Genomic DNA, 13,285 nt, shown 5'->3' on the forward strand with positions numbered 1-13,285 from the left:
AAATAATAAAATGAAACAAATATGAGGGTAGTGGGATTGTGGGTAGAGGGTTTTAGCACACGTTTTGTTGGCGTGCTTGTTTTTGCAGGTGTAGTTGTGCTTGGCTCCCCAAATGCTAAAACAAATGCTCTACATCGTCTGTCTTCCGTGAGGTTCTTGACTGCCCTGGAGAACAGATGTACCCACTACAGGGTGAAGGTGAGAGTGTAATTTGAAGCTAAATTGAGAATGGAGCTGGATTCTAAAATTATATCCCTGCTCAGATTCACAAGTGTGCACACATTCACTCATGGCACAAGAAGCACCGAGCCCTCGCCCCCATGTGAACTGCCTGGGATCCATTCCGGGCTCTCATCTCCAGATTAACCAGACCTGGACAAGCAGGAGGGCAGAGAGGAGGTGGCAGGCTCCAGGAGAGGCCCCATGGCCTGGGTGTGATGAGTGTCTGTGGCTGAGCCTGGAGCCCGGAGTTGCGGTGTTTGCCTTGAGGCTGCCTCTCTGGCTGGCCTGGTGGCTCGGAGCTGGGGGCAGTTGAAGCTAATGAACTCCTCCTCTTTAATTCCAGGGACAAATGGAAGCCATCCATCCACTAGCCGAGGATCAGCTGAGCCCTGGGGCTGATGCGTGCCCACACTGTTGAGAATGGCACCGAGGCCCAGCCAGGCACCGGGACAAAGGTTAACCCGGGACGCTCCTGGACAGTGTTCCTGATGTCTGTTCGGAGCCGCGCACTCAAGGGTGTGATAGGTGAGTATGTTACTGGCTCCCAGGGGATCACTGGCCCTTCCTGCCTCAGCAGCATGGGCGCAGGTCTGAAGGTTCCAGTTCTGAGCCTGCTTCCGGTCCAAGGGCCTGTCACAGGGCTATGGTCCTGGAATGGGAGGGGGTTTTCCAGCAGTTTCAGGCCATGTCACGTGCTAGAGCCATCGTATGGCCACATGGCCTCTAAGAACTGGGTCAGACCCAGAAGGGCTGACATGAGTGATGGGAGACACCCAGCACTTAGATGGCATCTTCCCCAGTTCCCTTTATCTGTATGCTCATGGGTGCTTTGGGCCCTGGGCTTTACCTCTGTGCAGTGGGAACTGGATCTCACCTAGGCTTCCAGACTCTGCCCAGAAGCCATGAGTGGTTTGTGTGGCCTTGGGTAGAGCATCCAGGGCACTGGATGGTGAAGGCTTTGTGGTGCCTTAGCTGCCAGAAACGTGGCCACCAGGGGGTCAAGAGGAGCAAGTTCTCTGCTGCCTCTGCCATGTTTCAGCCATATCTCCTCCTCAGTCCAGAGGAGCGGCATGTAGGGCGAGGGGCCCCCTGGCTGGGGAGTCTCACCTGTCCTCACATAGCCTTTCTTTCCAGCCTCGGCCTCTGGCTTTTCCTTGATGATGCTTTAAAAAATGACAGTTGGCTGCTCTCCCAAACCCCAGAGGCTGTCCGGCCTAAAGGCTGTTCTGTCTGAAGAGGGCAGACAGTCCCACTGTGGGACCGGGGGCCAGCAGGCAGACAGCTCCCCCGGAAACCAGGGCAGGGAGTGCTGGTGGGTTTGCACTCTTGACTGGACAAGTTTTAGGAGCTGTTGGACTGGTCCATGGGAGCCCAGAGCCCTTAGCTTCTATGTAGGAGTTTGCAGAGAGGGAAAGGGTAACCGGGTGTTTCTCAGCTTTAGATAGATCTTGACTCCACTTCTAGTTGAGAGTTTAAAACTCAAGGCTAGAATCTATTTTTCAGTCAACCGAGGCTTGCAAAATCAGTTTGTGATTGGAGGGTCTTTCAGGAAGTGTGTTACCGAGTTGATTTATAGCCGGGGTGGTGTGAGAGAGCCTGGACTGTGGGAGTGGGGTGGGGGGGTGGAGAGATGGTCGTGGACGCCACTGTGGGAACGCGGTGACTCAGACGGAGACCTATTCCCCGCATTACACAGAATTCCCCAGAACAACCTACATCATCAGCCTTAAAACAGTTGTACCCTTTTGTTCAGTGATACCACTTGTAGAATTGTTCATTAAGAAATCTTTCATTAGGAAATAGTTCCAGCAAAGAAAAGGGCTGAATTCTCTTGTTACAGGCATAAAAAAGATGTTCTTGTGGTGTCATTGTCAGAGTAGAAATGGGAAACAGTTGTTCTCCCTTTGTTGAACAGCTAGGTTAAGTAAATTATAGATTTCCACTTGTTGGAATATTACACAGCCATTATAATAAGCAGAACATAGGAAATGTGACAACTTGGAAAAATGATTATGATGTAATGAGTGAAAGTGTGAGGTTACAGGATAAGTACATTATGGTAACTTGTAAAATAAACACATGAGAAAAGATCGCAAAGGGGAAAAGATAATGGCTGCTAGTTTGCTGGAATTATGAATGCCTTTTCTTTCTATGATGCATGGATTTGTTTCTTTTAAAACTAAATTAAATCTCAATGAGTACACAACATACCATTAAAAGTGATTTTCTCTAAGATGTGGGATGATGGGGGACTTTTGCTTTCTATGTCATTCCTTTCTGCAGTGTTTAAATTTCAACTGTGAGCAAATGTCATTTTTGTAATCAGGAAAAAGAAAGACATTTTAAAATGCTATATATAAAAAAATTTTAAAGGCTATATTTCCCAAGAAAGAGGAGAAGAGAAAGGCTGAGCTCTTTAGTTCTTTATACCTGCTCTCATCAGCGTTTAAGGGCCTGTGCCTGTTTGGGCCCATTCATTTATTTATCAATCCATTCGTTCACAGGTATCAGTGGGTCTTACTGCCAGGCACTGTTCGAGGCACTAGTTACCCAGCAGTGAACAAGGCAGAGCCCTGCCCTTGTGGAACTTTCACTCCAATTGGGGGAGACAGACAATGAACAAGTAGCAAAATATCAGAAAGTGAAAGCGCTATGACTAAAATGGGATGATGTGAATGAGGGGGAGGCTATTTTGGACCAGAGGTTCCTCTGAGGGGTGATGGTTGAGCTGAGATCTCAATGACAACAGAGAGGCAGCCATGTAAAGTCTGGGAAGGGTCCTGCAGGCAACGCACAGGAACCCCAGCCTGCAGTCCCCACCCGCAGGCTGCCCTTTGCTGCCTGAGCCCTGGTAAGCCTCTGTGCCAGGCTGACTCCGTTCCCCAAGCCCACTTGCCCCCACTGCACCTGCCAGCTGGGATTTGCTCAGCATCTGAGGCTGTCTGAAATCCTCCCCGGCCTGCTGCCCTGCACGGATCGGTTGCTTCTGATACTCTGGCTGCTGCTGCTGCTGTAGGCACAGGGCTTCTCTGGGCAGCCTGCACACTGGCCACTGCTCTTGGCTGGCGTTTCCGTGGCAGGGCTGGGGCATCTGAGATTCCCGGCAGCATTGGGGCAGGCTGGCAGTCGGGGAGGCTCGGGGTAATGTGTGTCCTGGTGAGAGGTCTTTCAATGGCACGTGCCTTAAGGTCCAAAGGGGTGGCTGCTGCCATGGTCCTGTGAGGGTCAGCCATGACCGTGGAGGACCTTCGTGTGGACGCTGCCAGAACGTGGCTTCAGAACAGAACTTGGCCTCTCAGAATAGACTGAGAGCCTTCAGGAGCTCTGACACCAGTTCTGGGCTTCACTGATGATCTACTGAGAAGCTCACATCCTTCTTGCTTCCTGTTGTCTCTCCATATACCGTCTCAGCCTTCCACAAGCAGAAACTCAGAAAACGGTAGTGCCCTCAAAGGAGCCTCTAGTCAGGCTCAAGAACAGTGCAATGTGCTGACTGCGAGTGAAGGCTCTGGAGCTGGGTTTGAATCCCAGTTCTGCCTTGTGGAGCTGTAAGAACTTAGGCTAATTTTCTAGCCTTTCTCTGCCTCAAATTCCCCATCTGTGAAATGGACTTGAAGATGATCTGAGTTAATACATGGAAAGTGCTGAGAAGAGTGCCTGATTATTACTGTGACTTGGGAAGTGGCAGGAGGACCATCCCAGGGAGCTTTCCTGGGGCGGGGGGGGCGCCCACAGCAAGAGAGGGTGGAACTCTATGGCATTTGGGCAAGCCAGTGACCACGGGTATCTTCCCCCACTTGCTTCCCTTCTGGCCCGGAAGCAAGCCCATGTTTTCCTCCTCCTCAACCTGATGACCACAGGGGAAGCTCAGGACTGTTTCAGAACTTGCATCTGGCACCCAGAGGGAAGGGCGACCGCCCACCCCTCATTAATTCCACTACCCCACCAGGTGACTGCACTCAGGGTTGCTCAAGCTATGCCCCCAATGCCTTGTCCTCAGAGACCCCTGGAAGGCCTGTGCATCTCTCCAGAGCAGTGGCATTAATTAACTGTAATGGTTTTGTTGCCTGGGGATGGGGAGTGAAATTTGGGAAGTAAATGAGGTGAAAGAGGAAGGCTTGCCCAGCCTGTCTGCATGGAAGGGGAATCCTGATTTTCTAGCAAGATGCTCCTCTGGACAAAAATTCCCAGAGTTGTCGTGTTGTTCCAGGAAGTTAAGATGCTACAAGATGGGGGTTTTTGGCAAAACCAAGAACAATCGTCCCATCTGGTTTTGCCTCCAGCCTGTCTTGGACTTTTATGGCATTCTCTTCGCTCCTCTCAACTGCTCACCCTAAGGAATAGCTCAGCAGGTTCCAAGAGCAGCAGGTGAGATACTCCTAGGGAGCAGCGCTCTGAAAGCCAGCCCTCCCCCCTCCCCCACCTGTCTCCTTGCAGGGGCAGTGCCCTGTCCTGATGACTCTCCTTGGGCTCTGGCCCTTTGCTGGAACTCCGTGTGCCTGGCTCTTTCATCACACGAGGGCTCTTGTACTTGAGTGTTGTTCCCTAAAATCCCGCTTGTGAAACCATCCACTGCTCTGCAAATTCTTTTCTCTGCTTTCAGTCTTGCCCACGCTCTCCTCTCTACTCCACCCTGAGTTTTCCTTCCTGGGCTGTCCCATCTTTGTGTCATGGTCCTCAGGATGGTTATGCCTGTCACCAGGAGAAAGAAGCAACATCCCGTGAACTGCTGCTTCCTCTTGATGCAGGTATACCCGGGGCTCCGATCCCAGGGCTGAACAAGGAGGTACTGGAAGGGTCTGGGGCAAAGGGCTCAGGTTGGGGGAGGCCAAGCAAGGATGGGGGCTGTTGGGCCCAGCAGAGGGAGGGGAGCCTGTCCTAGCTCAAAGTTCAGGCACAGCTCCTGTGACTATTAGAAGTGGGTTTGGGGAATGGAGTTCTGAAAATCCACCCAGGCCAATGCCTGCCTTTAATTTTAGCATCTGTCCCATCACAGCGTGAGCTGCCATCCCACCTGACGACACTGCCTCATATCCCCGTCCCTGTCCTCACCCCGGCCTCCTGGCCCCCGCCAGCTCTACCCCATTCATCTTCCGTGGACCAGTCCAGGTCTCCTCAGACACCACCTGACCTCGCCTAGGTATGCTTCCCCTCCACCTACCTGTGTTCTTCCAGGCACAGAGATTCTAAAAACAGAATCCAGGCCTCAGGCTCGCCCTGTTCTCTCTCCCCACATCCTCTCTTCTGTTCGGCAGCTTGCCCTCTCTCCCTCTGACAGCTACTGCTTTAATCTTGCTTCTGTTCCATAGGGTTTGGGTGTCCAACTCTTCCAAGTCACCTGCTCCGGGGGGGTGGGCGTGGCTGGAGCCTCTGATCTGTAACCGACTGGGAAACCATTCTTGGCCTCCCCAAAAGATCAGACCAAGAGGCAAGGAGAGTAGGGTTTTAAAGTCAGCATCAAGGAGGGGACTGACCAGAGTGATGACTCCACCAGTTACATGAGGCTGCTGAAGAGCACGTCTGAAGAAGTCCCTTCTCCGGATCCTGGGGGACAGAGGGGCCAGGGCTACGAGTGCCTGTCAGGTGGACAGACCTGCGTTCAGAGGACCCTGAGTCGGGCAGGAGGCAGAGGGGTCTCCAGGCCACCACTGTCCACCCACCTCAGACTGCGGACCCCTCCTCGCTCCTCTGTGAGTTTCCCTGGAGCCCAAGCTCTGTTCTGGGCAGAGCTTAGCAACCTGTTGGGAGTTCAGGCTAAAACGAGAGCTTGAGAAACTGTGCCAGGAATGCTGGCCCTTTCACTCACACTTCTTTTAAAGCCAGGCCCTCACAGGGCTGGTTCTGAGACCCCTCCCCTTTCATCAAACCTCCTCAGCCACACGGGAGCTGGACGCTCACGTCGATTCTCCTCAGCTGGGTTTTTGTTCCATGGGCTGTATGTGTGATTACTGTTTTCACGGGTAGCTTGGCTGCCGGGTTAGTGCTCTGGGTGGAGGTGAAGACCTGACTTGCTTGGCACAGAAGGCTGCCCGGCTGCTAGTGAGGAGAGGGGCAGAAAGACCCTGCCACAGGTGGGAGGGAGAAGCTGACCAGGAATCCTGGCTCCGTGCCAGAAATGAAAGCCGTCCTTTTTTGAGCATTTGCTGTATCCCTAGTAGTGGCTATCTCTTAGCTCATTCATCCTCACTGTTAACCCTCAGAGGTAGTTTCTCTTCTTATTCTCACTTTACTTATAAGGAAACTGAGACAGAGAGGTCAGGTAATGTGCCCTAGATCCCACAGGTGGGGGGTATTATCGTCCACAACACAAACCCAGGCAGTTAGGATCTGGAGCCTCTGCACTTAACCCTACACACCATTCACACCTGTGAGTCATGGTTTGTTGTCGGGCATGGCTCAGGAGGGAAGAATGGGCATTAATTTTACACACTTTCAGGTTTCCTTAAGTTCATTTGTCTGGCAAATTTACTGAGCATCTTCTATATACGAGGCGCTAAGATGAGTAATATATAGTCATTCAACAAATAGCTTTAAGGGACTTCCCTGGCGGTCCAGTGGTTGAGACCCCGCGCTTCCACTGCGCTTCCCTGGTCGGGGAACTAAGATCCCATGTGCAGTGTGGCCAAAAAAAGAAAATAAAACAAACAAACAAACAAAAACAAATGTTTTTGAGATACCATTATTTTTATAAAAGTTATACATACTAGTTAGAAAAAAATTTTAGAGTCTACAGAAAAGTATAAAGATGGAAATAAAAATCACTTATGATGTCACCATCTGGAGACGATTGTGGCTAAATTTTTTTTTTTTTTTTGATATTTACATGTATGTATGCCTTTGCAAGATCAGAATCATACTCTGCATTCCACTTTGAATCCTGCATTTTTCTCTTAATGTTGTATTAAACATTCATCAGGTGGCTACCAGTGCTGGCCTCCAGAGGAATCATGGCAAAGCCAAATGCTAACTGTTATCACAGAAGTGAATGGGGTGCAGAGGTGGACAGGGCAGTGGACAGCTCCAGAGTTGCAGGTGTTTAGGAAAGTCTTCACAGAAGAGGAGCTGGATCTTGAAGGAGGATTATGGCTTCGCAGGCCATGGGTGGGGGAAGGGCACCCCAAGTAGCAAAAACAGCAATGGAGAGATCTGGAGGACAGGCTCCGAAGCAGAAGTGGATCATGATGGGCTTTGCCAGTCATGCCTAGGTGTTGAGCCTTACTCTGTAGATGTTAAAGATCCACTAATGGGCTTTAAGTGGGGAGAAACATTGGATGTGCATTTTAGAAAGGCTGCTGTTTCTATACACTCTTTCACAGTAGTGATGAGTAAATTGAAAGGAGCAAGGCAAGGCTGGGAGACTGGCTAAGTAAGAGACCATTGGAGTCATCCAGGTGAGAGATGATGGGGCTTGAACTAGAGCAGGAATGAGAAAGAGGAATGACAAGGAGGAGATGGATTTCAAAGATGTTTAAGAGGTAGAAAGGATAGGAGTTAATGGCTGACTTGGTGGCTTTGCCATGTGACTTGCTTGGGCCAACAAGATGTTAGTGGGTGTGACTTAACAACTTAACCAGTATTGAAGAGCACCGGTGCAGTTGGGTTGCTCGCTCTTGGGCCTCCGCCCTTGCCACGAGAAGACCTTGCCAGGGCTAGTCCACTAGGCCCAGAAGGAGGACAAGAGTCAAGTGGAGCAGAGCCATCCCAGACAAGCATAGGACAGAGCCCCCAGATGACTCACAGCCTTGTGACTGAGGCCAGCCAAGATCTGCCAACCCACAGGCACGTGAGTTGTAATAATAAATGAGAGTTTATTTAAGCCATTGAGTTTGGGGATGATTTGTTATGTAGCAATTGCTGAGTGACAGAAATGTCTTCATTCTTTTTTAAAAAAATATTTATTTATTGGCTGCGTCGGGTCTTAGTTGTGACACTCGCGGCATCTTGCGTTGTGGTGCATGGGCTCTTCGTTGCATGTGTGGGCTTAGTTGCCCGACCAGGGATCGAACCAGCGTCCCCTGCACAGCAAGACTGACTCAACCACTGGACCACCAGGGAAGTCCCAAAAATGTCTTCACTCTTGAACTGAATGCTTACTGTGTGCGAGGCACTATTCTAGGCACCTGGGGATGCAGTGCTGAATCAAAGTCCTTACTTTCAGGGAGTTCAGGTTAAAGGGGAGAAGTGGCAGAGGAAGCAGGAATGACCTTTCACTGCTAACTGGGTGCATGGTGGTACCATTAATCAAGATGGGGCTCATACGATCCCTGAGGTGGACCTGGGTGACCTGGCCTGAGGCGGCACCTCCAGCGGGAGGCCCTCCATACTCGCCTCGCAGCAAGGGAAGGTGACCAGCCCTTCTGCTGGACAGAGGACAAGCGGTCCCCTCCCGGCCACAGGTGTGGGACAAGACGCGCTGACAGTCGGGCACCAGTAGGGACGGGAAAGCTGCTGGGGCTGGAACTGCCTTCCCCCTTCCCCCTCCTGGGCCCTGAGGGCCTGCTGTTCGGTGCCGTGGCCGTGGCCAGAGCAGCGAGGGCAGCTCGAGCCTGAGGCCAGAGGCCTGGGCTCCTATCACCAGCCGGTCCTCCCACACTCTCTGTGTCGAGTTGTGTGCTGGGTGCTCCTTTAATTGCATAATTTAAAAAGAAAAAAGAAGCTAAGAGTGGACCAAAACGTTGCACAAAGTGTTCTAATTTCCAAAAAAAGAAAAAAAAAGATGGGGGTCATAGGAGATATTGGGGGGGAAGATAATGTTTGATTTAGGAAAGGAATATGAGGTGCCTATGCGGCACTTAGGTGGAGGTGTTCGGGAAGGAGTGGGGTAAATAGGTGTAGAACACAGGAAAGCTGTTTGGCTGGGGACTGAAAGTTATCAACATAGTGAAACAAAATCATCTGTACCAAAGAGAGACAGAGTACATGCTGTGGTTATTCAGGGGAGGAAGAAAGGATTTGTGGCTGGGAGGATGAAAAAGATCTTGTTCTGAAGGTAACCTGTAAGCTGGGTTTGTACTTGTGGAGGCAAGAGGAGAAAGGCACATAAAACACAATAGATGGGATGGTGGTAAGACGTGGAGAGCTGGACTGTGAGAATTAGGCTGAAAAAGTAGATTGGAGTGAGATCAGGGAGAGTCTTGACTGCCAGGCCAAGGACACTGCAGCGTTTCATTAGAAAATGGGGAACCATTGAATGTTTTTGAGCAGGGGAGTGACATTAGGCACGCATGTCTAGGAGATGGCTGAAGTATGATGAGTTTTGAAGTCGAAATCAAAAGATACGGATTCTAGTCTCACCTCTTCCATTCAGTGGCCCTGGGATATGGGGCAAATGACTTCTCTCTGAGCTTTAACTACCTCTCTTAAAAAATGGAAGTCAAACTACCTGCCCTTCACACGAGTCTTAATTTAGTAAGAACCAATGACAAAATGTGAATGAAAGTGATTGGAAGACCACCAGGCAATGTGCATGGGTAGGCATTACTGTGACTAGGTCTGCTTTACCTGAAACGTAAGGCTGGGATTCCCAGACAGGTGGGCAGACTGCAAATGTCATCTTGTTAACCTCTGTCCCTTCTACCACCTCGGAGAGAGGACTGCCAGAGGTGTCAGCCTGGAGTCCACTGGCAGCTGGCAGAGCTGGGGTTCATGTTCTCCTGCTCTGCCTGCCCGTTCTTGGTATAACCCTGAACTCTCCCACCCCACCCTCCACATAAATGACGTGTCATTTAGAGAACGCCTGCTCAGGGGAGGACTGTACCAAGGCCGCAGAACAGAGGACTGGGACAGAGTTGCTGCCATCAAGGAGTACACAGGCTGGCTGGATAGTAACTAGGGGTGGCATTGAGTAAAGGGTCAAATGAGTGGTCCACACAGTCGCTGGTGGAGGGCCAGGCCAGTCTTCGGAGAAGCATGATGGGGCCTTGAACGCCAGTGGGGTTTAAAAGAGAGGATCAGAAGGGAATGAGAAGTAAAGGGGAGGACTCTCTCCTCTGTCAGCCCACTGGTATCCTCTCAATATCGAAACTCAACACCAAAACCCCACTTAATGGAGCAGTTAAAAACAAATGCGACCACAATAAGCAACCACTTCACACCCATTAGAATGGCCATCATCACGAAACCAGAAAATAAGTGCTGGCAAGGATATGGAGAAATTGGAACCCTTGTGCATTGCTGGTGCGAATGTAATATGGTATAGCTGCTGTAGAAAACAGCAAGGCCACTCCTCAGAAAATAAAAGCAGAATTACCGTATGATCCAGCAATTCCACTTCTGGGTAAATACCCAAAAGAACTGAAAGCAGACACTCGAACAGGTATTTGTACACCCATGTTCAGAGCAGCATTATTTACAATAGCCAAAAGGTGGAAACACCCATTAATGGATGAACTGATAAAATATATCTAGGTAGATCACAATAGAATATTATTTAGCCTTAAAAAGGGAAGAAAATTCTGACACATGCTACAACATGGATGAACCATGAAGACATTAGGCTCAGTGACATAAGCCAGTCACAACAGGACAAATACTGCATGACTCCACTTAAATGAGATACCTAGAGTTGTCAGATTCATAGAGACAAAGTAGAATAGTGGTTGCCACAGGCTGGAGAGGGGATGGGGAGATAGTGTTTAATGAGTTCGGAGTTTCAGTTTGGCATGATGAAAACATTTTGGAGATGGATGGTGGTGATGGATGCACAACAATGAGAATGTACTTAATATCACTTCAGCGTATACTTTAAAACAGTTAAAATGGTAACTTTTATGTATATGTTCACATACACACACATAAAAGACACATGTGACGGGCTGCTTAGAAAGAGCTCAGAAGTATGAGTGATGTGGAACTCACTTGAGTTTGAGAAGAAGTGGGGGAAGAGATGGGGACCCCAGTAGACGGGCCTAGTGAAAAGTTAGCAAGTAGCCTGGAAATGGGGGTGACTGGTGGGCCAGGACAGCCAACTCTTCCACTGACTACCAATCATCCTAAGAAGTTATTATAGGGAGTGTAGTAGACACCTCTCTCCAAGTAGCACTTGAGTAGCATTTCTCAGAGGAAGCCAGTGGGGCTGTTTGTTTTCTTCCTTTTATTTCTCATGCCTACCTGGCTCAGGTAAGGAATATGAAATAAAGTAATGAACATGGAATAGGGTTAGGAGTATGATGAGTAACTAAAGAGAAAGGTAGAGGCAGGTTTGAAATCCCCTCCAGCCTGGTCACTCCAGAGACTTGGGGCGGGCAAGTCTGTGGCCCTGCCCCCTCCCCTCCTCCCTCACTTGTGTCTCCTTTGCGTCCCTAACAGCCAGCCCCCCGAGTCAGCGCCATGGCTTCCGCCGAGCCCCTGACGGCGCTGTCCCGCTGGTACCTGTACGCCATCCATGGCTACTTCTGCGAGGTGATGTTCACGGCGGCCTGGGAATTCGTGGTGAACTTTAACTGGAAGTTCCCGGGGGTCACGAGCGTGTGGGCGCTCTTCATCTACGGCACGTCCATCCTCATCGTGGAGCGCATGTACCTGCGCCTGCGCGGCCGCTGCCCGCTGCTGGTGCGCTGCCTCATCTACACGCTCTGGACCTACCTGTGGGAGTTCACCACCGGCTTCATCCTGCGCCAGTTCAACGCCTGCCCCTGGGACTACTCCCAGTTCGACTTTGACTTCATGGGCCTCATCACCCTGGAGTACGCCGTGCCCTGGTTCTGCGGGGCCCTCATCATGGAGCAGTTCATCATCCGCAACACCCTCCGCCTCCGCTTTGACAAGAACGCCGAGCCCGGGGAGCCCAGCGGCCCCCTGGCCCTGGCCAACGGCCACGTCAAGACTGACTGAGCCGGGGAGGTGGGGGGCTGGGGGGCTCTCATGGATTCTGTGGACAAGGGTACCAAGCTGGCAGGGTTGCCCCCTCTGTACAGCACAAGCCCTGCCCCGTAGGGCACACGGAGCCCCATGCCCCGCCCACTGTGGGCGGGCGTTGGGGGCGTGGTCAGGTCTTGGGGGCGGCGTGTGGAGGCGGCAGGGGCACTTCGGGTAAGGTCCGTGGATGTCAGCCCAGCTCAGGGGCGGGAGGCCTGTGGCTACACCGGGACTGGACTACGTGGGTGACTTTGGAAGCAGCAGGCCCTGTGCTGGCTAAGGGACACAGAATGGAGCAGAAGGTGGGAGGCAAAGCCTGAGGAGGCTTCGGGCTGCTGCAGCGGCCACCTGCCTCCCTCTCACCTGGTTTAGTTGGGCTTCGGCTGGTTCCATTAGGCAATATTCAGGTGCTTGCTTGCAACCAATACCTCCCCCAGGGGCCTGCTGAGCTGCAGCCTAAGAAGAGACTGGGCAGCCAGGAAGCTGCTGGGCAGGAGTGCTGGTCTGCAAGGGCTGGGAGGCCTTCCCTTGGCTCCTCTCCCCTCCCCCAGGGTCCCACGCTGATCCCTTGGCCTTCGGGGGCTCCCCCCCTGGTGCTGGATTCCCACCAACCTTGGGCTTTTGGAGGTTTCAATCCCTGTGTGTTCGGTGGCATTTCCCCCTTTTCTCTTATTTTCTAAGCCTTTACTACTAGCAGCCCCTTTATCCATGTAACCCCCCCACCTGCCCCACCCACAACTCCCTAGGCAACACAGCAGCTGCCAGAGATAGAACCCTGAGCAGACCCCTCCAACCCTCTTGCAGCCTTCCCTCCACTATTGTCGATGGCCCGATTCCTGAGGAGTCCCCCCCTTATGCCTCCCCACCCCCCTGGTCTGGGGGGTTGTGGCAGTGCCCCTGGTGCTCACCTCCTTGCAGTGGCTAAAAACTAATGATACCCCCAACGCACAGTCAGGCCATCTTGGGCCCCATGGATCCACAATGGGGACCTAGAGACAAATCAGTGTGAAGGGGGGAAGTTGGGCGGTAAAGGTACCTGACTGGTTTATTTTCAAACCAGCCGGGGCAGTCTAGCTTTCTAGGAGGTGGAGGAGCAGGTATCCAGTGTTGGAGAGTCATGGAGACTGAGTGAGGGACAAAAAGAGGGCCTTTCAGCTTTGGGAGGGTCTTCGAAGCATCCTTAGTGGGAATGGGTCCGTTCTGGTTC

At 51.5% G+C, this 13,285-nt stretch overlaps 1 protein-coding gene across 2 annotated transcripts; it reads left to right on the plus strand.

Moving 5' to 3' along the window:
* Positions 1 to 620: 620 nt before the first annotated feature.
* Positions 621 to 12,086, plus strand: TMEM229B (transmembrane protein 229B). Of its 2 annotated transcripts, none has more exons than XM_068564680.1 (2): positions 621 to 747; positions 11,534 to 12,086. In XM_068564680.1, the coding sequence occupies exons 1-2, from the start codon at positions 621 to 623 to the stop codon at positions 12,052 to 12,054; spliced, it is 648 nt and encodes a 215-aa protein (XP_068420781.1). In that variant the 3' UTR covers positions 12,055 to 12,086. The 2 variants fall into 2 exon arrangements, with proteins under 2 accessions (XP_068420781.1, XP_068420843.1); XM_068564742.1 differs by having other exon boundaries at positions 667 to 747; positions 11,530 to 12,086.
* Positions 12,087 to 13,285: the final 1,199 nt, after the last annotated feature.

Source organism: Eschrichtius robustus, chromosome 1 (genome assembly GCF_028021215.1).
Source record: "Eschrichtius robustus isolate mEscRob2 chromosome 1, mEscRob2.pri, whole genome shotgun sequence".
Lineage (NCBI taxonomy): Eukaryota > Metazoa > Chordata > Mammalia > Artiodactyla > Eschrichtiidae > Eschrichtius > Eschrichtius robustus.

What these genes read in the sequence shown, in the direction of transcription:
- TMEM229B (XM_068564680.1), top strand. Translation starts at nt 621, where the DNA reads ATGCGTGCCCACACTGTTGAGAATGGCACCGAGGCCCAGCCAGGCACC. An exon ending in CGCACTCAAGGGTGTGATAG is followed by an intron (nt 748 to 11,533) that starts GTGAGTATGTTA and finishes CCTAACAGCCAG; the next exon opens with CCCCCCGAGTCAGCGCCATG.